General features: G+C 37.5%; 1 protein-coding gene across 2 annotated transcripts in view; it reads left to right on the top strand.

Annotated features, from left to right (window-relative positions):
- Positions 1–25971, top strand: part of WDR70 (WD repeat domain 70) — a 365021-nt gene that overhangs the window by 315948 nt on the left and 23102 nt on the right. For both annotated transcript variants that reach the window (XM_054486906.2, XM_054486907.2), the window contains exons 14-17: positions 17630–17730; positions 19378–19457; positions 21446–21562; positions 23395–23557. In XM_054486906.2, coding sequence (XP_054342881.1) covers positions 17630–17730; positions 19378–19457; positions 21446–21562; positions 23395–23557 — 461 coding nt within the window. The remainder of the gene's footprint in view (positions 1–17629; positions 17731–19377; positions 19458–21445; positions 21563–23394; positions 23558–25971) is intronic.

Here is a 25971-nt window from a genome sequence, read left to right on the forward strand (position 1 = left end):
TTTGGAAGTTTAAAACATTTCAGATTTAACCTCGACACCTTAAAAAAAAATTAGTTTTCTTTACAGATTTATATGAACACTAAAACACCAGCATTCACTGGTTCATTCATTCATTTGTTCATGTCCTGAGACTGAGACTGGAGCCACATGTAATACAATAAGAATGAAAATTCCCAGAGGAAAATCTGAATTCCTTTAAGCTGTATATTATTATTTACATGGTAAAGCAAATCATTGTAATTTTCTGAGTATGAAAGAGGCCAATTAATGTCTGTGTAAATTTTCTTTGGCTCGTTGTCAAATCTTTTAGTAATATCCTATATCTTAAACAGTGCTCTTATGTAGGTTTTTCCAGTTGTTTCAGCTCTTTGTAAACAGTTGAGACATATTATGCACTTACGTGACTCAGACAATTGAACAACTGTTTTTAAATTACCAGTAAAAAACTCCTGTCTCTAATGTTCTAGTATTACTATGAAGTCTTAATTTGCAGGTTCTGAATGTAAAACCACGGTATAGAGTATTATAGGAAAAGTGAAATAACAATGAGATTAATTCTAGATGAGTACTTATGTTTAATAGATTCTAATCTCATGACGTAATTTGAAATGTGGCAGCACTCACAATGCTTTTTCTGGGTGCATTAGGAGCCAACTAAAACACTAGAATCAAAGAAAACAATTGAATCTATCAACTTTCATCTTAGAAAGTAAAATTATTGTAATTGGTTGTTCCAGAAATAAGCTGTGTTCTACTATGCCTCTAAATGACTATACATTTCAGTATCACACTTGATGTATTTTTAAATTGTAGCTTAAGTTGAACTGTAAATAAATTAAGGGATGTAGACATATGATTGCACTTTTAAAGACATGCTGGGCTTCTGTAGTTTATAGGAAGAACATACTGTTTGCTAGAAAAATCAGTGTCTCATAATATGATACATTTTTGTTCTCTGTGTTACTTTTATAGGTAGATCTTTTTCTCTGTAGTACTTACCACTGCCTCATATATTGTATATTTGTTTGGTTTTGTCTGTCTTCTTCTACCAGGATGTAAGTCACACAGGGCAGAAACTTTTTGTTCACTGCAGTATCCTCAATGCTTTGAACAGTGCCTGGCACATAGATAGCTCTTAATATTAATTGAATGAGTGAGAGATATACTTGGGAAGTGCAAGTAAGGCATATTGTAGATCATGTGTAAATCTTCGGCTAGGTGTGTCTTTGGAGAGTGAGGCAGGAGAGAGATATCTAGAGTTAGAAAGGTAAAACTGGTCTTGTGTACAATTAGAAGATGACTATCTTGTGTCTTTTTTTAAAGCAGAGGAAGACACATTCAAATCTAAGTTTTGAAATGGTTAATTCTTGTTGAAATACAAAGTTTAGTTTTATAAGATTTGGTGAGTCTGTGTAGATGAAGCCAGAAATTTATAATTTGGGAGACTGGGTGAATGTTCATTGACATAAATATACATAGAAATAAAATAAAGCAGATTTTGGAAGAAAGAGTGAATTCTGTTCTTGATATGTTGAGCTTGAAATACCTATAGGACTTCTGTGTAGAGATACTCAGTATGCAGATGGTTTAATAAGTTTGGTGCATAAGAGAAAGAAGAGACAGTTTTGGTAAAAACATTTATAGTGCATAGTTGAAATGTTGATTGCTGATGAGTTTGATTAAGGTAAGGGAATAAAGGATAGAAAAATGAGCCCTAAGAAATGTCATCATTTAAGAGACGAGCAAATGAAAAGAAGCTAAGAAAGGAGAAATTTCATTAAATAAATAGAGCATACAATATTGAATCATCTGAGAAAAGTTGGAAGACAAATTATGAGATCCATTTTAATAGATGGATGAAGAGAGAACTTCAAATAGGAACAAAACCACACACCCCAAAGAGTCCTATTAAATTGTTGATTTAGTGAGGGTGAGGGCTTATTGTTATTGTTAACATCAAACAGCATCGTTTTTCTGTTTATATATTAGAATGCTATGTTAAATAAAGGGGCTTTTAACAGTCTCTTTGACCTATTGTCCCAAGCTTTATGTCTTGTTGGAATGTAAAAAAATAAATAAATACATTTCTTGGAATGAATAAAAGGTGGACACTTTGCTAGAAGAGCCAAAAGACACCTCTTTTATAATTTTGTGTTGGAAATACCACACTTCAAGGTAGTAAGGAACTTAACTGTGTTGAGTTTTAATTTGCATAAAAGGCAGCATCTCAGATTCTTAATATCAGCAGTTAGTGGTGTACTTGTTTGACTAAGGCACAGACAGTGATGGCATTATGTCTATCCTAGATGTGTTCATTTACTGGACGCATATAATTGGTTATGCTCTTCCCACGCCCTCTTCTAAAACAGAATAAACCCCTACATGCTTATATTTTAGGACACCAGGCTCAGTATACATATGTGGAGCCAAACATTGTTTTCAGTCAGAAGATGTTAACAATCTATGCAGTTATTCCTTTTAACTAAAAACTATCTTCACAAAAGCATAGCTTCTTAAAAATATAGCAAGGGTATTTTCTATAATTATTTTTGAAACAAAGTTTTTTAAAAACCCAAAACTTGTTTTAATTCTGTTCTCTGCATTGTCATATTCTTTGAAAAATTTCCTTTCTCTGTTCAGTGTAGAGATTCTCAAGACTGTTTGCTAGGAGATGGTGTATGTTTCTTTAACATTTGCTATTTCACCGTATGATGTTTGCACACATTTTACAATTCTGCTAAAATTTTTAGACATTTCCCTTGTAGTCTAATTGCATTTCCTCAAATTATACACTGAAATGATATGTTTATGTCCCCACCCAAATCTCATCTTGAATTTGTAGCTCCTCATATGTTGTGGGAAGGATCTGGTGGGATGTAATTGAATCTTGGGGGCGGGTCTTTTCCGTGCTGTTCTTGTGATAGTGAATAAGTCTCATGAGATCTGATGGTTATATAAAGGGGAGTTCCCCTGCACCTGCTCTCTTGCCTGCCATCATGTAAGACGTGCCTTTGCCCCTCCTTCACCTTCCACCATGATTGTAAGGCCTCCCCAGCCATGTGGAACTGCGAGTCAATTAAACCTCTTTCCTTTATAAATTACTCAGTCTAGGGTATATCTTTATTAGCAGTGTGAGAACAGACTAATACACACACACACACACACACAGACTCACACTCACTCTCTCTCTCCCTCCCCTCATTTGTTATCTAATTCTTTGTGATTTGAATAGTATGCTTGGCCTCTTTTCTAAGATGAATTCCAGAATATAACTTGAATCTTGAGTTTACAAATTCACTTTTGTTTTTTTTTGTAAGACAGCACCTTATGCTTTTTATGTATTATGTAAAGGGCTTCCATTACTCTGTTTTATACAATAAAAGCACAGGAAAGAAAGAATGGATAAAATACAACTTGTTGATGACATGTCAATTTTTAAAGTTAATTTTATTTAGATGAAATTATTGAATTTTAAGCTTTTCTTAAGAGCCAGTATTTAGGGAAATGTTCTGAAATAATAATATTATTAGCTTGGTAGTTTTTTATCAAATGATAATTTATTGTGAAATGACTAATAGAATTTTCTTTTTAACTAGTATAAACCAAGGGACATGGTTTATGCAATTGTACCAGTATATTACCATTCATATTTTTTAACTTAAGCATGGTTAATCAGGTTGTTTTAACCTGATATTGTTTCATGGTCCCTGTACCTCATTCGCTTTTGGCAATAATTTCAGAGATAGCAGGCATTCCCATGGGTAAAGAGGGAAAAGGAGAAAAGGAAAAAAGCCAGAAATTTTACACCTGAGCCTAACTTCTTTTCTAATTTATTTGTTTGCTTAGGTACTTTGGTGAGAGATCTCTAGTTTTGTAAATACTGGCTGAACAAAATGAGGATAAGAAAGAATTAAAAAACTAAACCTTTATTTTTGAAAACACTGCTATAACATCTAGCATAACGTAGCATATGGCCTCTGAAGCGACAGAAAAGGAAATATGCTTTGATATTTTCAACTAGTATGCCTTGGACATTTTAAAGTTGATTGAAAAGGCCTGGCATGGCGGCTCATACCTGTAATCCCAGCACTTTGGGAGGCCAAGGCAGGTGGATCACCTGAGGTCAGGAGTTCAAGACCAGCCTGTCCAACATGATGAACCTTGTCTCTACTAAAACTACAAAAATCAGCCAGGTGTGGTGGTGGGAGCCTGTAATCCCAGCTACTCCATAGGCTGAGGCAGGAGAATAGCTTGAACCTGGGAGGTGGAGGTTGCAGTGAGCCGAGATGGTGCCACTGCACTCCAGCCTGGGTGACGGGAGACTCTGTCTCAAAAAAAAATAAAATAAAATAAAATAAAATAAATATATATATATATATACTCTGTCCCCCCCAAAAAATATATATATATAAATTAAATAAAGTTGATTAAAAATCCTAATATTAACATAAGAAATATGATAGTAAAGGTCTTTTAAGGAAGAAAAAAACCTCATTTTTGATTTCTAGATAATATTTGATTTTCTTTGGGACATTTTTTAAATAGTAAAGAACAAGGATTATCTTATATTTTTACTTCCTTCTATCATGGCTTGTTTTTCAGAATATCCCTTTCCTGTGAGAAATGAAATGTATAATATGCATACCTCATTCATGTTTTCTAAAAAAGAAAACTCAAAATATGAAGTATTTGGTGTCTTCTGTCAGTTTGAAATATTATGATGTTCATTGTTTTCAAGAGGCTAACTCTATAGTTTGAGAAAGTATATATTGTGGAAATGAAAGTGCTAACATTTTCAAGTTGATTGAAAAGGCCTGACGTGGTATAAATGTTATAAATAACATATAAAATGTTACATTACATATAAAATTATACGTAACATTTTATATGTTACGTATAATTACACGTTACACATGTAACATAATTATGCATAACATAAATTTAAAAAGTGTATATTCTGGAAATGAATGTGTTAGCATTTTTCATTTCACAAAAAAAGTTTTTGTGTTCTTATTAAGAGAGAATATTGATGTTTTAATTCAGAGAGATTAAAGAGGAAGACTAAATGGATAAAAAGGGCCATGAAATAATAGACCCTTTATGAACCTAGCTATTTATCTTAATGTATAATGTGTAAGGGACATACGGCCATTCAGACTATAGTCAGCTTCCATTATTTGTACTTAGGGAGGGAAGCAGAAAGGTAATTCAAATTAATGGATATTCCAGAAATCCTCAGAATTGGCTTTGGAATGTATCTTTGTTCCTACATTTGAGTGTAGATACAGCTGATCTGGGAATTCACTTCAGACAAATTAATGATACTATGCCTATGAAAGTTTGACTCTGAAGGAGTTGAGGAACTCATCTGTTCTTTCATTTCATACTGGGAATAGAATAATCATCTGTTTTACTGTTATAAAGTCCCAACTCAGGCAGAATTGCACCTCCAAGTTTCTAGAAATAAAGGAGTCAAGCATTGTCTCTGCCCAGAGTCATAGAAGGAGTTGCATTACACAGGGAGAACTTGAGCTATCAGCACTGCAAATGCTAACTGAAAATAAATTTGAAAGACTACATTTGGCATTTATCTGCCTTCTAAAATATAGTGAAACCTCCTTAATGTGAAACACAAGGAGATGGAAAAAATGGGCTTTGAATTAACTAGCTTTCCATTATCTGATTTTTATTATAGCGCAGTCAGGCAGCTGGTTGACTAGGGAATAGCATTTGCTTTGAATTATGTATTATTTTGAATAACGTGATATCAGCTTAATGAAATTTTACTGTAATTCACTTTTTTTAGGAGGATTAAACAATGCATATCCTAGAGGGAGCCTGAGTAACTTATTTGTATTTAATAAAAATATTATATTTGCCCACAGCCAAGTGATAGGACGGTATACCTAACATAGGTGTATGGAGCACTTGCTCACTGAGAACAGAAAGGTGGAGTCTCAGAGCACTGGTTGTTTCTTGTTCTTCCAAGATGTATGAATATTTGATAGGAAAACTGGGAGCAAGTAGAAAATGATGGAGTTTTAGTGTAAATTTGCCAGTACATGTTTCTTTCCCTGGCCCTATCTTTTTTCCAGGGTCAAGAGCCAACTTCTAGCATGGCTTATTAGGACAATGTTTTACTGTCAAGAAGTGCAGTGGTCACTCAGTACTACTATCTCTAGGAGTATTTTCTTTCATCACTGAAGAAAAGAGATGCCAGTGGAATATGGTGAAAAACAATGTTGCATTTTTGCTGCCTTCATAATTTGGACTACAAGACCACCTTGAAAAACTTAAACGCTTTTTGGGGAATTTCCTAAAGCAAGCAGCATACACATACAATTTAAATGAGAATTTGAATTCGGCTGGGCTCACCTACTAAGCCAGCATCAATAAGACTTGATTAAATTACTTCTTGGTTCTCATTCACCTAGAGGTATCATATTATGAAGGTTCCAGAGCAGTTGTTCTTCACATTTGAAGAATACAGTTGAACGTTTATCTGTAGGCACATGAGAGTAAAGAGAAAAGATACCTCAGATTTCTTGGTGGTTTAACTGTTAATATCTACGATATCAAATCTTAACATGTTTTTAGGTAGGGAAGATGACAGGAACTAGTTTAGTGCTGATTCCTTTTTATTATTTTAAAAAATTATGATACTGTAAAATTGATCTTTTTAAGAAAGCATATAGTTCTGTGATTTTTAACACATGTATAGATTCATGTAATCACTATCAACACAATCTGTATACAGAACAGTACCCCCAAAAACTCCTTTTTGCTATCCCTCTATAGTCACACACACACACCGTCTTCCACCCCCAACTCCTAAGCCCTGGCATTCACTGATGTGTTCTCCATCATTATTGTGTTGTGGTTTCAAGAATGTCATATAAATCAGCGGTCCCCAACTTTTTTGGCACCAGGGACTGGTTTCGTGGAAGACTATTTCCACAGACGGGGCCAGGATTAGGGTGAGGCAAGTGAGATGCTTTCCTCAATCACAAAGTTTACAGGGGCACTAAGACACTTAGTAATCAAGATAAGTAACATTTTAATGCAACAATATAAAAAATGCAAAAAATCTATGGTGAATAAAATACCAAATTTTTAAATAAAAATGGGATCAGTAACAGTGCCTTGCCAAGCTGTATTACAGCCTAAGGCAAAAGGAAAACTCAGTTGGACTGATCCTGTCTTTATTTAAAATGTTGATGTTTTGTTTGCCATAGATTTTTTGTTTTTATTTATTTTTTATTATTTTTATTGGTGGAGGCTAGAGTTGGGAAAATGGTAACTCACTTCTGCTTGAGTGATACTTTGAATTATGGACTTCTTCCCAAATCCACCTACTACTGTTTACTTTTCAGAGTCCTCAGATAGGTACCCTATGCCCTCTGTCCTGGTTTTTAAACAACATTCAGAGGGAGAGACTGAATGGAGTATGTTTCTACTGTCTACAATGGTGATGGAAAAAACAAAATGAAACAGTACAGATTATAGCAGATGTGCTTAGGAGGAAGCTTCTAAGTTAGCTGCACATTTGGAGGGACGTTCATATGGTAGGAAATAAAATAATGTCATTGCTCCTAGAATGAGTCACCTCTCTTACTTGGACAGTATGTTCCCTTGACATAACTATGCCACAAGGCAGAGCTACTGGCTTTTGCTTAATTAGCTGCCATTGGTATTAAGCATACTTGGCCCAGTTTCTCAATATTATTTTCTAGAGCTCATTCCTCTTGCCTACCTGCGCACTATGACATAACTCTCCTGTATAAAAATTAGACTTAACAGATTTCACAACTTCCTAAAGAGTTCATTTCTGTGTATGAAATCCCTTACCGTCAGATCATTTTTTTCTTTATTTTTAGCTTCACATTCTCATGTTTACAGCCTACATCCTTTGCTCTGGTCCTCATGGAGTTGGAGAACAGCTGGTTAACATCCTCTGTTTCCTTGAAGATTATAAAGTTACTGTTCAGTCTTGTCTTTGTCTGAGGGAACCAAACTTAGTCTTTTGTTCTTTTTTGTTTGTTAACATTTCCTTGTGGATCTTGTTTTCTCCACACCTCTGTTGTCTTTGATACTGTCTTCTCAGTCATTTCTAAATTCTCTAGTGACCAAATTGGAGTAAGGGTCTCTTCAGGGCTGATGGTGTCATGTGGGTGATAAGGGCATCATCATATTACTAATGTTTATTAACGTAATACATGGCGCATAGTAGATGCTTGGTGAAAATGTATTTATTAATTTTGCTTTACCTTTTATTCTATTATATTCTTGTTGGGACTAACTGTAATGGCCTGTTCCTTACCACCTTCTCAAGTTTTTATTTTTTGGTTAATAGTTTTTAAAAATCAATTTGGAATTTCAGTGCATATATTTTCTTTTTTTTTTTCTTTTCTTTTTTTTTTTCTTGAGACAGAGTCTCACTTGGTCACCCAGGCTGGAGTGCAGTGGCACGATCTTGGCTCACTGCAACCTCTGCCGCCTGGGTTCAAGCGATTCTCCTGCCTCAGCCTTCTGAATAGCTGGGATTACAGGCACCTGCCACTGCACCTGGCTAATTTTTGTAGTTTTAGTAGAGACGGAGTTTCACCATCTCGGCCAGGCTGGTCTTGAACTCCTGACCTTGTAATCCACCCGCCTCGGCCTCCCAAAGTGTTGGGATTACAGGCGAGAGCCACCGCACCCGGCCACATTTTCTTTTAGGATTGATAAAAGAAGCATACATTTATTTTAATTGTCTACTTCTTTAAAACTTTAGATGATCCTTTTTTCAGATTCACTGCAAATAGGCAGGTTTTGGGTTCACTAGAGGAAACACAGATTTACTGCAGATGCTTAAAATACTGGTAATTTAAACTCTAGTGAATATAATTTGTTTTGGTTATTATACTATTAATGAATATTATATGTTTCCTGGATCTATTTTGTAAAATATACTCTGTGCTTTGAAGCAAAAGTTATTTGTTTGAATCTGACACTTTATTTTATCAGAAGTCTAATCATTACTCTTCATTAGAATAGGGGACAAATACTGATGTGATATAGTACTTATCACTTTGTTTTTCTCATCTTTATTATTTCTTTTAAAAAAATCTTTTTAATTTTATTTTTATTTTTTGAAACATAGTCTTTCTCTGTTGCCTAGGCTGGAGTGCAGTGGTGTGATCTCAGCTCACTGCAACCTTCACCTCCCGGGTTCAAGTGATTCTTGTGCCTCAGCCTCTCAAGTAGCTGGGATTACAAGCGTGCACTACCATGCCCAGCTAGTTTTTTTTGTTTTTTCTTAGTAGAAACAGGGTTTCACCACGTTGGCCAGGCTGGTCTTGAACCCCCAATCTCAGGTGATCTACCCAGCTCAGTCTCCCAAGGTGATGAGTGAGCCATCGCGCCTGGCCTCATTCTCTCTTAAAATAATAACTTTATAAATTTTTTGTAACTAGCAGATTCTTGATTCAGGTGCAGTTTTTTAGATTCTCTATTCTATGTTCTCTTCTTTGAAATAACGTTTACTGTAGGAATCCAGATTCAAACCCTGCAGTGAAGTGTCTTTTCCTATGGCCACCGATTTAACAGTGATCTCATTTGGGAAGTTACAATGTGAGATGAAGGGCCAATCACGTGCTGCCTTAGACTTCACAAGCAAAAGAATGAGGACCAAAAGGAGGGCTTATCCAGTTTAATAGTTTATCCATTTCCTAGTATCATTTAACCCCATTACAAGCTATATTTAAAAACATCCACTCCTTAGTAGTGCCAGCATTTGCAAATGAAGATTTTTCTGCTTCTATTTCTAGTCCTTTGAAACCATAGAAATAATCAATGTATCCCTTTTGATTAAACAGGAGCTTTTTTTTCCCCTTCTCTACACAAAATTTGATATTTAATAAGTATTTAAATTTATTTAGTAGGTATTTAACTTGTGCAGACATGATTGCCATAAATGGCAAAGCTAGATAGGGAATCAGCCACTAGGTGATACTTAATTTTATTATTATATTGTTATATTTACTTATTATTATTAGGTAATACTTATTCACTAGGGAGAAACATACTTCCTCTATAAAATATAAAAAAAGAGAACTTGATTTGCAGATATTTAAAAATGTTGAGAATGATACTATTCTTTTCATAATGTGTAAACAAATAATACAATAATGACTAGAGCTCCATTGTCTAACCCTAGCACCATATCACATCCCACTGATGGACCAAGTGAAGGACTTTATGTCTTGTAGGATTTTCTGACAGTTTTTCTCCCTCAGCCTGAATCTGATGAATGATCTTTGGTAACAAGTTTTCCAGCTGTTCTATCAGAATTCTGGCCAAACTTTCACAATTATATATAGTGTGGGGAAGAACAAGTTCTATAATTAAAATGTATCCCGGGATAGTATTTTTCCTTTTTGGAAACGATAGATAGTGGTCTTGTAGGAGGATGGGTTGAGAGACCCCCAAAGGACTAAATAAAAGAGTATGATATTTAAAACATCTTTACCTGTACTGTAGTAAGATAAATAATATTTTACATATCCTGCGTAGTTCATCTATACAGGAAGATTCAGCTTTTCCTGTGTTTTCTTGGTTTTACATACTTAGTGATTTCCAAGATCTGATTACATATATTTCTTATCTAGCAGTTAGAGATTTAAAAAGTTTCATGCATTACTGGTTTATTTATATAAACACAGGATTGATGGTCATTATCTTTATGCCTATCTCTGTTGATAAATGAAGAAATGTAAAGGAGCCCAGGTCTGTGTAGCCCAAACATAGAAAAACCAGGTGGAGTTTGGTTTACACTATGGGTCTTAAATGAAGAGAAATAGCCATATAGTGCTTCCCATGCCTTCTCACAACCTGGTCTCCATAATAAATGATAAATATGTCATATAAACAGATAAGGCTCCTCTTCTCTGGAAATGACTAGCCTGAGGCCCCAGCGCCCCAGGCTCCTCTTAGGCATGAGGGGCTCCATATCTTGACACACCTACCATGTCTTGGTATCCTATTCTGTGCCCACCAGTGGGAAGCTCTGCTGCATCTAAGTGGATCCCATGAGGTGGGACCTCTGGGGTCATTTGCCTTGTAGGACGACCACCCACCTGGGTCACTCACCCTGTGGACTCCTGTTCCCAGTCTCCTGTTTGTTTCCTGCTCACAGACTATCATTGATAAGAATAATTACCAGACTTTCTTCAGTCATTACTTGTGCCTTCTTTGCCTTCACAAATTCTTCTCAAGTAACAGGGTTGGAGCAAACTTTTACTGTTTTGAATTAGATGAACAAAACTGTATTTAATTTTACTTCCCAAGAGACCTTCCATTTTCTCTGAGAACTTTTTCTTGTGATGAAATTCTTTAAGCAGGTTTATTATCAGATACAGATGGGATTCATTTAGTGCCAAGGATGACTACTAGGTTCCAGATTTTTGCTGCTTTAGTGGTTACCTTTATTTTACAGCACAGACTGTAAATGAGTTATTTTAGTAAAAGCATTTTCCGTGAGTTTCATGGGAATTAATTTGATAATTAGATGCCAGTTTTTAAAACGCATAATATATGCATCTGTATCAAATATGTATGACAGGTGCAAAGCAACACTTTCCCTTACTTGGTTTTTCTGCAGCAGCCCCCACATTTATGAAAGTACTATGGCATTTTTTCTTTTCACCATTGCACTCCTATCTGGCCTATTAGAGAATTTTTCAGGATACGGAAGGGAGAAGATTGAGATGATTTCTGGCCCAAAAAAAAAAAAAAAAAAAAAAAAAAAGACAGTTGCCACAAGTCTGGCCCATGGTAGAATTTCCTTGGAACTGGAGGAATGTGGAGGAGGGGAAAAGGAGAGGCATATGCTCACTTAGCAAGATGTGTAGAGAAAATGTCTGCCTTTAAACTTTTCCATTGAGGGGATGTCTGTAGAGATCAGGTGGTGCTGATGAGTCTTAGTTATTGGAGACTGGGGCTTACTCACCATGTTTGCTTCCTGAACTTTAGAGGGATGAGGCCAAGTCTTGTGGCCCATGCGTGTGGCAAGGCCATCCCAAGTTTGAGAAAAACAAGGCTTTGGGAGAGAGTGGAGGGAACAAAGACAGGACAAATAGCCTGGAAAAGTTGAAACAATTCCCATGTTACTCTCATACTTCCCTGGCCCAATATTTTAATATAGAAAACAGTTTTTCTTTCTCTGTGAAGAATATCTTGGGCTTGTGGAAGTCTGAAGAAAGTTCTTTCTCCAGTATTTTTTTGTTTTTATCTATTTTCTTTTTATTTGTTTTGGGTTCACATCTTGATCTTCTTTCTTAGTGTCTGGAATCTGCACACACACACACACACACACATCTTGATCTTTCTTAGTGTCTGGAATCTGCACACACACACACACACACACACACACACACATCTTGATCTTAGTGTCTGGAATCTACACACACACACACACACACACACACACACACACACACACCCCCCATTCAAATGGGGATAGTCCCGAGGATGTCTGTAACTCTAAGACTGCCTCTATACAAGTCTGCAAAATTGTGTGACAGACTCCTTCACGGACAGGTGTCAGGCTTTTCATTTGAAAATTGTGAAAAGTGCTTGTTCAGGGAATCACTGCATTAGCTTATCCATTCTTGTACTATATGACAAAAACCAAACGTGAAAAAACCAGATGGAGTTTGGTTTACAGTATGGGTCAGCAGCTGTGGAGGATCCGGAAATGGGGTTTCAACATAATCATGTTTAAGGTATAAAGTTATGAAGGCTGTTGGCTTTCTTTTAGCATGTGGAATAAGGGCGGTGTTTAGATGTGTGCATTGCAGATCCCTAAGATGTTATGCAGGCATTGATTTCTTTTATAGTAACATTTGTGAACTGGGAACTAGTGGGCTTTTTAAAAAATGATTTTAGTAATATCTCCTTTTTAATACAAACTTGCTAAGGTTTCTACTGGGTTAGGTGGGTTTGGATATGATTAAATGTCGGCTACCTTCTTTCTGCCCTATCTCTCCAAATAGGGCTTTGCATGGTTAAGTAGTAAGGGAATGAACAGTGGAGTTGGAGAAACCTGCTTATTGACCCAGCTCCTCTATGTGCAAGTTATTATGTGACCTTGGGAAAGTTACCACTCTCTACAGCCTCAGTTTCTTCATCTGTGAGATGGGATGAGATAATTAATTTTGTAGTAGTTGTGAGGACTCAATTATGTTAAATAATATAAAGTTCCAGTACCTAATAATTTCCTTTCTACCATGTCCTAAAATGTAAATCATTTCTCTCTTTGGTTTCCTTCTCCTCCTCCCCTTATTTGCTTCCCTGGTTCCTCTAAAAGTAAACAAAAAAAAACCACAGAAATAAATTATTTGGAAATTGTTGTGGTCTTTTCACTTTTGCTAAGGGGTAATTCCAAAATTCCTATTTTGGAATTTTGACACTGCTAGCTTGACATCGTGCTCTCTTTCTCCCCGTCCTACCCCTCTCTTTTTTCTTTGGTCTCTGCAGAGAAGAAAAAAATCTCTCTGTTGAGCACATTAAGGTCTTGTAACTCCTTCTAGTCATGCTTACGGTCTTCTATTTCAGTTCTTGTGTCTTATTTTTGGGCAAATTTGTGGTTACCCTCCACTACCAAATTAAAGGGTTAAAATGAAAATGGGCTTTGGTTTAAAAGAATAAGCTTCATTTTGTGCTGAAATGTATAGTTCAGTTTCGGCAGCTAGAGGAAGCCATTAGTGAACCCACATGTTTTAGGAAATGAAGTAGATTAGTGTAAGAATAAAACACTTTGTCAATTTAATTAAGCAAATAAGTTTATTAAAATATGCAGACTAATTTCAGAATCTAGTTCTTTGCACTGCAGTGGCCTTCTGCCATTGGAATCTCATGATATAATGTGAGGGCTTTCTCTTTGATTCTGTAGATCTCATGTCTTGATGTTCCTTCCTGGTTCTCTGGTCCTTTTATTCAAATATGCTCTCTATGCTTTATTTGCTGCATTTCTCAGTAAATCCGTAGGTCTGAATGTGTCACACTCCCAGTAAAGAAGCACTTCTTCAAGAACAGGATGAAGAAAGTTTGGGGTGGTTGGTTGATCGAGGGATTGTACTCTTTCTAAGTATTTATAGCTCATCTGTCTTCTGATGTTGGTTCCTTAGGCTTCTAGCAGGCACGTGTCGCATTGTTGTTAAGCAAAGCCGGTATGTATGTTTGACAAGTTAGCAGCGTGGCAGCTCAGCTTGCTTCCCAGCCCTGCTGCAGTCTCAGGGATTGTTTGGTTTGGCAGGTAGCCAGCTCTCTGCTATAAGATGCATTTCCTTGACAGGATAAAGTGTGGAGCCGCATTAGCTGCAAAGTTTACAAAGGTTAGCTAAACACACACAATAAATATTAATAAACAAAAAAGGCCCACCCACCTTTGGCTTTAAATTTTGTTTCTTCATTTCGTGTTTTAGAATCCTTGTAGTATTTGATTAATAACCAGTCTTAGGGTAATTGAGCCTTAAGTATCCTCTGCCTAAGTCAGATTGCTCACTGGCCTCTCATTTGCTGCTTTAGTGACTCATTGCCACAGTACATGGGGCTCTGGAATGACTGTTTAGTTTAAGGGGTCTTATTTGCCTCTCCCTGTTTCGGCATGAAAGGAGGGTAAATATGCTTCTCCGTAAGAATGTATACTAATCAGCTATATGTGTGTGTAAAGGCTCCGGAGGGTACAGGATGTGAACAGGAATAGAGATGAGGTGTCCTTGGACTCCCTGGAAAGCAATCGGACCTTGGTCTGTTGGCTTGGGCAGTTGCTTCTCTCTAACATTTACACCCTCAGTGAAGAGGGAGAGAGTAACAGTAACCTGCTGCCCCTGGAAACTGCCTGTTTGGCTGGATGTCTTGGAATTTATCAGGCCTACATTGTGGATCTTTTCCAATTCTGCACCCTGCTCACTTGAAAACATATTTGAGAACTAGTAATCTTAGACTGCTGAGCCAGACCTCTAGAGAACCAAGAAAGAGAAATAACTCTAATACTGTGCCCTTAATATTGTCCTGGGCCATTTATGGGTGGCTGAGATTTCTGAAAGCCTTTGACAGCCGCTTTCATTATTCTGTGATTCATGTACATTCTCTCTCTCTAGGACCACATTAGGAGGAATCTAACCCTGCTACATTTGTAGGATACCTGAGTATAATAATGATGAGGAAATCAAAGTATTCCTCATGGAGTAATGATTTTAATTTGAAAATTGTCTCCAGCTCTACCTAGCAAAGCAATCCATTTAGGCATGGGTGAACTGTAGCTTTTAATTCATTCCTTTGGTGAACATTTTTTGAGCACCAGACACTAATCTAGGCACTTGGGGTATGTTGCCAAACAAAACTGACTGAGATCTTTGCCCATGAAATATGTGTTCTAGTGGGGAAGGCAGACAATCAGCATCATTAATAAATAAGTTATATATTATATTAAAAGATGATACATGCTATAAAAGAAGAGTAAGGGGAGTTCTGGGGCACAGTTTTAAATCGGGTGGTTTGAATAGCAATGACATTTAAGCAAAGACTAAAAGAGATGAGTCTTGGCTCAGATGGATTTCTTCTACATAGGGTTTCATAAACATGACTTCATGAAGTTATGTTTGTGACTCTCCTCATGTTTCCATATACCTGGCTGTGACCATCTGGGAATTTCCAGTGGTCTATCTCAAATTAGTCTCAGTGGTGGAGTACTAGAAACTGCACTTTGTAGACCATGAGCTATTGATATACTTAATTACATCTTCCCAACCAGGAGCAATTTTATTAGGAGAAAATGTGACTTTTATATGTATGTATTATAAACTAGGTTTTACAAGCATAGATACAAAGCAACAGCACCCCCCCCAAAATACCCAAACTGTCAAATTAAATAAATCTTATTTTTTCAAGTTTTTCTGTTAATATTTACTCACTATTATATTTGTTTTATCATCTTTTAGCACTTGCTAGCCTGGGTAGCAGGCACCATAGATTTGAGAAAAATTGTGGAAAGCAAGCCTAAAATTGTGAAAACCTGCCCCTTTAACTTAATTTTCCCCCCAACTGATGGGGAAAACACAGCCATTCTGATTTGATTTTCTCTGTACAATATCCCAATCCTCTTCAGTGGTACATAGATTAAGAACCACTCTTCTAGAATAAGTCTGTTAAATCAGATATGAATTAAATAAGAGTCTTGTAGACTCTTTTCAGCTTTCTCCTTAGTTCCTCTGGAATCTCAGGTAAGGGTTTGTAGCCATTTACCTATTTTTTTGGCCTATTTTTTTGCCATTTACATGGGAGTCAGAATTTTTATTTCTTTCTTTTTTTCTTTTCTTTTTTTTTTTTTTTAAGAGACAGAGTCTCACTCTGTCACCCAGGCTGGAATGCAGTGGCACAATCATAGCTCACTGAAGCCTCAAACTCCTAGGCTCAAGCAATCTTCCTGCCTCAGCCTCCTGAGTAGCTGGGACTACAGGCGCATGCCACCATGCCCAGCTGGGAGTCAATATTCTATCAAAAAGGATCTCAGGGATTTCAAGATATTCTGTCTTAACAAAAGAGTGGAATGAGTAGAGACAAGGAACCAAAGAAATTCAGCCCAAAGTAGATTTAGGAGACGTAGTCGTGATTTTCATTTTACCACTAGAACTATAAAATGCTAATATCTAATCATACCCTTTTCCCCTTTAGTCCCTATATATAGTTTGGCAAGTGATAGATTATTAATAAACGTTGAATGAATGCTTCCACTCATATCTTGTTCTATCAGAGTGAGTTCTATAGAACCTAGTATATAGGGTTTCTGTTTACCAACATTAGCTTCATCTTTTTTTCCTTTAATTCTATCCGTGCTATCCCTCCCACCTCTGCCCTCTTACCACAGACAAAAATTAAAAACAGGCTGTAGTTCTCACTGAGAACTTGTGGTTCTTTTCAGCCCCAGAGTACCACTTATTTTCCTTACCAGTAATGAATTCATAGGATCATAACTTCAGTGAAACTTCTCTTAAACAGCTTTTCATTCAGGTTAATGTCAAGTCTTTGTATTCTGTATCTCTGTTTTACTTCTGCTGTTGTCCTGCTGTTTTATCTCATAGATAGGGAGACATTATTAAATGCCTACAAATGTGTGTTGTTTCTGAAAAAGCTTTATGAGATTTGGATCTTTGTGAACTAAAACCAATAACCACCTGGTCTCAATCTGCTGTCCAGAGGGACATATTGTATGTGTGTAAGAGCATGAAATCCGCTTCAGTGGTAAGTGTAACTGAGTTATGTGGATTTAGCATTCCATGATGCCAGCCTTACGTGGTAATGGACCTGGGAAACCTAATTTTGTGGTTTCAAGGCTGTCCAGAAAGGGAGATAATGTCAGGAAGAGAACATCTTTTTTATTTTTATGGAGTATCACCCAGATAATAAGTGATGGAATGGAATTTTACTTCAGGAACACAACTTTATGGTTTAAAAGAAAATGTCTGAAAGTTAGAGGTAAACCATCAGGATGATATTTGATATAGTAGACTATCCATCAAAGTACCAGCAGGATTGTTTCCATTTTTATCTGGCCTCTTTAGTCAACCACTGCGCTTTTCCTTTGCAGAGTGTTGTTCGCTGCCTGTGGCATCCAAAGCTGAACCAGATCATGGTTGGAACTGGAAATGGATTGGCTAAAGTCTATTACGACCCCAACAAGAGTCAGAGGTACTTCATAAGTATTGCCTGTTTTAGATGGATGACAACAGCTGGGGGGGAGGGATTTCCCTCCCACCCCCCGCTTTTATTTATTTCCCACTTTGATGGAGATCCACCCATTTAGAAAATGCAGCTGGCACAAAGTAAAGCCTCAAACTCCTGGTATTGTGCTTTAAAAAGGATTTGAATATCGCCCTTGATCCACACTGAATTCAAAGCGAAAGTTTCCTGGGGATTTGCAGTTGTTTAGCTGAAATGTTGAGTGCAAGGGGGAAAAACGTTCTGCCCACTTTGCATACCACCCTGGACAGAGGCATTAGCAGTGATACATGTAAGAGATTTAACAAAGCAGGAAACTAACCACTTACAGGAAATGGAATCGACTTGTCCATTTTGCTTCTTTCTTTTTTGGCTTCTAGCAGTTACTGGTTTGGATGTTTGGCAAGATTATTCTCTGTCCGCGGAAAGGGACAGCACAGATACGTTTCCCCTCAACCCCCATGCCCACCCAAGTTTCAAACTTAAGCATACCACTGTATTTCAAAAGTCTGAAAACATAACTAGAGGTTCAGTCATTTCCTCAGTTATTTCCATTTTGCTTAGGCATGAAGATGGATATGTGTCATCACCCAGAAAAGATGGTTTTGTTTCTCTCTCTTAAAGTACAGTGACGATTAGCTCTTTCTTTAGAGTAAGACTTGGTTAACTAGCATTAAAATTCACATGTGAAATTTACTGCGGTCCCATATAAACCTGTTTTAAGGTCCCACATCCTTTAAGGAAAGGAAAGCCACCCTCTATTAATGAATATTCATTGGCCATAATTTTGCTCTGAATAGAAGCAGACAGCCCCGTCTTCCTTCAGAGCTTCCTGGACTAGAGTTGGAATCCTGGCCTTATACAATGAAGTATATTTATGGTATTTGAAAACAAATAGGATTTTATTTGTTTTTTTAAAAAAGAAATTAAAAATGCTAATGTACTTAGGATGGGAGTCTGTTTCACTTGAGAAAATGATGAGCCTCATTTGATAGCACCGATTTAGAAGGCACTTTCTGTGGAAGCTTTGCTTTAAGAAATTTACTTATTTGTATTTGCTTCTCTTGAAAAGGATAACTCTGTACTACTAAGGAGAAGTGCAATGTTCTAAGCACATTTTTGGTTAATCCCACACATTCTTGGGCCGTAGCCCCTCGGCAACACTGCCAAGCCAACTCAGTTCCAGACACTTGTACTCTTGTATTTGAAAAGTGGACATATGCCATTTGGGGTGTAGACCACCCAGGTTGCTTTCGTCTGAGACATAAACTAAAATTTTAACCCTGTGACCTTTAGAGTGAAAAGGTTGGGTAATTTTATTATTTAAGATCTTAAAATTTCACATTATTCCTATAGGTTTTGTAAACTTGTGTCCTGTTGCCCTGTTACCTCTCCAACCCTCTTGCTTGGTAATAACCACTAACTGACAGACTTGCTTTTCCATAAGTTTAAGCTTTTATCACTGAGATCCCATCTGTTGCCATCCGTCAGAAAGTCAAGGACTTGCGTAGATGGAGTGCATGCACAGAGTATGTTCCTGAAAGTATCTCATGTTTTCAACATGAAATTTTCTGTTTCTAAGACCAAGTAAAGAAAATTTGCTTTTACACCCCTTAGGGGAGCAAAATTATGTGTGGTTAAAACCCAGCGGAAGGCAAAACAAGCTGAGACTCTAACTCAGGACTACATCATCACCCGTAAGTCGTTAACATGCCTCTCAATCATGCATCTCTCTTCTACTCTCATGTGGTTTTGATTGCATAGCTTTAGAGACAGAAAAAGCCCTCAGAATTCAGACATATATTACAAAATTGCCCATTCATGTGGATAGGATTAAGAGTCATGTAACAGCTAACCTCTTTGGCTTCTGTGACTCATCACAGGGACAGGGTTATTTCATGCAGCTTTCAACCGAAAAGGGAAAAGCATGTTTGAGTCCAGTACATTACTTTATAGCAGTTTTTTCAGGAGTAATAGTCTGTTCTAAGTGTGAACAAGAAAGAGTGCTGGTCTTGGAATCAGGAGGCCTGGGTTTGTCCAGTTCCACCACTGATGTTGAACAACTTAACTTTTAATCAGGGAAGTGCGGCGACCAGAGGAAAGGTCTCTTCCAGCTTTCTCTGAAATTCTATGACCATATGCTAGACTGATCCACAGGAATTTGTATATAAAATTAACTACCTGGGGTATGAGTAGAAAGCTTACTAGGGCAGAGTGGTTTCTCTCACGTATGTCACACAACCTCATTAATCTGGCAGATGTGTGTTCCCAGAGCCACAATCTCAAACCTGCAACAGTTGATAGCTAGGAAAGAAATAATGGATGCTACAGCGATTATCATTAGCGGATGGCCCTGTGGACTTTATCAGTGACTCAGTCTGGAGCCCAGGGGGCGCTGTACTGCCGGGTTTTCTCACTGGTGGTGGGTCTCATATGAGACCAAGTCCCTTGGAGCTTATGACCAGTAAAGAGATCTCATGACACTTTTTGCAAGAGTAGAAGTGTTAAAGTCAGTGTCATAACTAGTCTAGCTCATGTAATTACATGCGGCCTACTTAAATTCCTCCAGTCGTTTGAAGTGAAAAGCTATTTTCCCCCCTCCTAAAAATACTGTTGTGTTGTGTTGCCCAACTGAGTGACGGGTGGCTATGTTTCTCAGCTCCCCTGACTCAAGGCAGGCATGTTTTACTGGTGAGTGATATGGTCTGGCCCCAGTTGGCAGTATAGGTAGAAGGTAGGAGGGGATACTGGAAGAGGTTTTGAGGTGTTATAGACATTTTATTGATATTATAAATTCCCTTTAACCTTTCCCTTCCTTCCCCTGGTCCCCTGGGAAAAGTTTCTTTTAAAAGGGGTTTAATCTGCATGTAAGAGTCAAAAGAAACTGTGCTGGTACTTTTCTGGGGCAAAAAAAGAGTTATTTAATACTTCCCCTAATAACTCTTTCCTTTTCCCCTAGAATATTATACTGTTTCCCTTTTTAAATTCTTATAATCTTTTATATTCTAAAATTTAATTTTGACATTGAGTAAACATTAACAGCAATTGAACACATATTACTTTGGTTTTTATTTTCTTATTTTGCTACCATATAGCAGGAGGGATAAGGCCCCATTAAGTCCCCATGCCAAGAGATTTAGGCACCGCTTGCATTCATGGCAACCTTTATCCCAGTTTCAGTGGGATAAGTGTTTCTCCCTTCCGGTTACTCAGTGTTGTCAACTCCTCCTGAGAGGTGGTCACATTTCAGAAACGTGTGAAGTGATTCCAGTGTTTATGAGACATCTGAGGAAACTTCGGGGCTGACAGCAAGCTGTTGGCATTATTCACATTTGGGTCCTGTAAGAAAAAATAAGAGGCAGTCCCAATATGTGTTTCTTTTCAAAACCACAGTAATTAAGTTTTAACTGCTACCCATGGTTTGGGAGATGGGGAGCCTCACCGATATTTCCGTGACAATATTTGACAGTATTTCCTGAGTGCTGTTAGCTGCCAGGAGAGGTGAGCAATGAGTCTGGTCTCAAGCAAAATTGGCTAATTGGTTACAGTAAGACTGTCTTTTATTATTAGATCAAGGCTGTCATTATGACTTCCATTTCATCTTTCAGTTAGTCATGCTTTAGCTATGTTTTTGGATGGAGAGGTTATTATTATAATGAAATTTTTCAAATGTGACTTCTTATAGCTCATGCCTTGCCTATGTTCCGTGAGCCCCGCCAACGGAGTACAAGGAAACAGCTGGAGAAGGACAGACTGGATCCCTTGAAGTCGCATAAACCCGAACCTCCTGTAGCAGGCCCAGGTGACTGTGATCCAGCTAGTGACCTGCAGAGGGGGTTCAGAGGCAGGGTGGGGTAATTGATATAAAATTGGGAAGGTCTTTTGGGCCTGGATGCTTCTTTGTCTTCAGAGAGATTTTACTAGTGTTTTAAAAATGTTTTCTTTTTAGTAACAGAAGAACTGATGCAGAATCCAGATATATAAAGCTGATAAAAATTGAGCTTCTATACTGAAATAGGGAGGAAGACTGGGGCCCTTTCTGCTTGGTCTCCAACTAGAGTTTTCCTAGCTGGCCTCAGGGGAACTCGGGGGCTCAGTGGACCTTGGAACCCCGTGTTAAAACCACTGCTCTCAATACTGGCTTAATGTACAACCCTGGGCACTTTGACCAGAATCCAGGCTGGATTACGTTTCACACAAGGCAGAATGTGGCCATCATTTAGATTTGTGTTGATATCACTAGAAGATGAATAAAAGTCTTTAGAGTTTTTAAGAAGTAGGTACCAGAAGAAAGCCAAGCAGCACTGGCTAATAGTATAGCACGTACCTTCATTAGAATTTCATTTTCTGTTATCATCTGTGTAGTTTCTATTTGGTCTGCTCATTCAGCATAGAAAACATTTTGCATATCTATCTTAATTATTTCTTTTCATTTTTTTCTAACACCATCCTAACTAAAGTTTCCAAAAAAGATTCTTTCTTGGATTATTGTGAACCCTTCCAACTATGCACCTTAGTCTCAAGTCACTCCCTGTCTCCCACCTCACTTCTATTTGTCTTATACACAGCTTTAATCCCTAACTCCATTAGCTTTTTATGTTGCTACAGCCTCCAAACCTTCATAAGCTTCCCACTGTCCAATTGTCTTTCCAGAGATTCAAGGTTCTGTACAGTCCAAATCAAATCTACCCCTGTAGCTTTACACCTTACTTCTTTCCTGCTCTGATCTTTTGAGATTACTGTTGGTTCAGTCCTGTCCCCAAATACCCATTGAACTTTCTTCTTTCTGCATTTTTGTACTTAACCCATTCTGCTTATTGAAAATAACCTTCTTTACCTCCTGAGCTTTCACAAATTGGATCCATCTCTTTCATAAAGACCTGTTCAACCACCTGAGCATGAAGTGCTGTCTTCCTCTAAGTGCCATAATAGTTACTGGCCATACAAATTATCTCACAGTTAATTATTTCCTGCCTTATTTAGTTTCTTCTTATCTTGATTTATGAAATTAATCTTTTAGTGTTATTTGGCTTTTCATATGTTTATCTTCCTAAAAAGTCTTACATCTTTCTGAGTACCAGTCACTATACTAGCTGCTAGAGATCTAGTGGGGAACAAATCCCTGCCCTTAAAGAGGTTCCTATTTCATAGGGAGATTATAGTACAGCAGAGCAACATGAATCAGTATGTTCAGCTTATTTGTTTTCTCTTGTAATACTCAGCAAAGTACCTGTAAGGGACTTGGAAGATGCCAAGCCCTAAGATATGTTTATTTAAATAGCATCTAATGAATGTTGTTTATTTTTATTAATTGAATTCTAAATGTTGATGCCAGAGGAACTTTTTAAAGCATATAGATGGCAAACTATCTGTAATTTTTTCTATATTGGTATCATTCTGTAAGTTAAGCAACTGAGACATAACCAAAAAATCTCTTCCTATTTAAAAGTGCTATGGGGAAGTTGAGGTTTGGTGATCTCTTACTTTGGTTCTGATTGTCATAAATCTAAGCTGAAAGGATGAAACTCAAGTACTCTTGAGATTTGTGCTCAGATAAGTACAGTGTGCACAGATATACCTATGTATCCTCATGCTCATTCAGTTTCTAATTTGATTTTTTTTCTTTTGCAACAGGTCGTGGTGGCCGAGTTGGAACCCACGGGGGTACTCTGTCTTCCTATATTGTGAAGAACATTGCTTTGGACAAGACCGATGACAGTAATCCTCGGGAAGCCATTTTGCGTCATGCCAAAGCAGCAGAAGACAACCCATATTGGGTTTCTCCAGCATATTCCAAGTGAGAATATAGCTTTTTAAAACAGGAAAATTGTTATGTTTAATGAATTGGGGAGAACATAACAATGTTGTTTTTGAGTTCTAACTTCTCTATTTCTTATTTCATACTTAGATATGAAAAATAGGCCAGATACTCATGGTCTTTAAACCTAGGCATTTGTATGTGTCATAAGACTCTAAAATCATGAATTTTAAAACTAGGCCCATTCCATCAGAGTTGTAGCATAGTGTAAACCATTATGTGAAGCCCATCCTGCCTATGATTAAAACAAACAACAAACAAATCACTGCCTATGTGCATTATCTTAGTTGAGGAGGGTTAAAAGCAAATGAAGCAGTTTGTAGGTCTGTTATTATGAACTCACTTTTATTTATAGAGCTGTATATGTAAATAACACTGCAGAGTAGATCCTGCCTGCTCGTATTCCCTCAGACAGCTTAGCATGGATGAATAGGTAGTGGTTCCTAAAGCCATCAAACCAGCTACATTTACATTAAAGATAGGTACTATTATAGAATTTTCCGTTTTTATTTTTATTTATTTATTTAGAGTCAGGATCTTGCTCTGTTGTCCATGCTGGAGTACAGTGGCACGATCATAGCTCACTGTAACCTCAAACTCCTGGGCTCAAAGGATTCTCCTTCCTCAGCCTCCTGGGTAGCTAGCACGACAAGCATGCACTGTCACACCCAACTAATGTTTTAATTTTTTGTAGAGACAGTGTCTCATTCTGTTGCCCAGGCTGGTCTTGAACTTCTGGTCTCAAGCAGTCCTCCCACCTCAGACTCCCAAAGTGCTGGGATTACAGGCATGAGCCACTCCACCTGGCCAGAATTTTCAGTTTCTAAATTTTTGAACTTTTTAAATTTAATTTTAGATATTTAGGAAAGTTGCAGAAATAGTACAGAGAGTACATATATACTATTCACCCAACTTCCTCCTAATTTAACACTTTACATAATCTTAGTACAATTAATTATCAAAACTATAAAACTAACATTAGTATAATACTATTAACTAGGCCAGGTTCATTAGCTCATGCTTGTAATCCCGACACTTTGGGAGGCCGAGGCAGGCAGGTCACTTGAGATCGGGAGTTCAAGACCAGCCCAGCCTGGCCAACATGGTGAAAGCCTATCTCTACTAAAAACACAAAAATTAGCCAGGTGTGGTGGCGTGCGCCTGTAATCCCAGCTATTAAGGAGGCTGAGGCGGGACAATTGCTTGAACCCGGGAGGTGGAGGTTGCAGTGAGCCAGGATCACACCACTGCACTCTAGCCTGGGTGACAGAGTAAGACCCTGCCTCCAAAAAAAAAAAAAAAAAAAAAAAAAAAAACAACTGAAACTATAGACCTTAGTTAGTTTTTGCCAGTTTTTCACTCATGTTCTTTCTCTATTCCAGGATCCCACATTGTACTTAGTCTCCTCCCATCATAACAGTTACCTTTCCTGTGTTTCATGATTTTGATGCTTTTAATGAATACTGGTCAGTTATTGTGTACACTTTTCCTCAGTTGGGGTTTGCTTGATATTTTCTTATATTTGGAATGAGACCATGCATGTTTGGCAAAAATAACACAAGAGAGGTGTTGTGTCCTTCTCAGTGGATGTCTTATTACTGGTGATGCTAACTTTGGCCACTTGCGTAAGATTATATCTGCCAAGTTTCTCCACTGTAAAGTTGCTTTCATTCTGTTTTCAATTGATAAACTTCTTGGGAGTGATATTTTAAGACTATGCAAATCCTGTTTCTCCTCAATTTTGCTAATTTTATCATCCATGAATGAATTTGCCTATAACAATTATTACTATGGTGTTTGCCTAAGGGTGATTTTCTGTTTCCCTCTCTTCTTCTGTGTTTATTAATTGGAATTCTACCTAGAGGAAAAGTTGTTCCTTCTCCCACATTTATTTATTTTTCAAGTATTTTTAAAATATTGGTATGGTCTCTTACTTTATTCTGTGAGGTAAATTCCAATGCTATCATTTAGTTTGTTGCTCAAATTGTTCCAGCTTTGGCCAACAGAAGCTCCTTCAGAATGGCTCCTGGCATCTTTCTCAAGCGCCTATATATTTTTTTAGTACTTCCTTACTTTCTGGCACCACAAGATGTTACAGACTCATCTTTGTTTTTCTTACCCCCGTTCTGGAATCGACCACTTCTCCAAAGAGCCGTGGCTCCTTTTGTTGGAGAATGGTGGTTAGAAACGAAAGGCTGTGTGCTGGCTGTGCTCCTTGCTACTACAGTGCCATTGCTTCTAGGTCCTCTCTGCTGACAAAGCTAGGAAATACATGTATGCATACTAAGCTACCCATCTACACACATCTGTGTTTCTGAATGTATCAATCTGTAGTTATATTTGTAAAACCATGAGTTTGAATTGATGTTTCTGATTTCAGTCCTGTACCACAG

The sequence above is a fragment of the Pongo pygmaeus genome, chromosome 4 (assembly GCF_028885625.2).
Source record: "Pongo pygmaeus isolate AG05252 chromosome 4, NHGRI_mPonPyg2-v2.0_pri, whole genome shotgun sequence".
In the NCBI taxonomy this organism is placed as follows: Eukaryota; Metazoa; Chordata; class Mammalia; order Primates; family Hominidae; genus Pongo; species Pongo pygmaeus.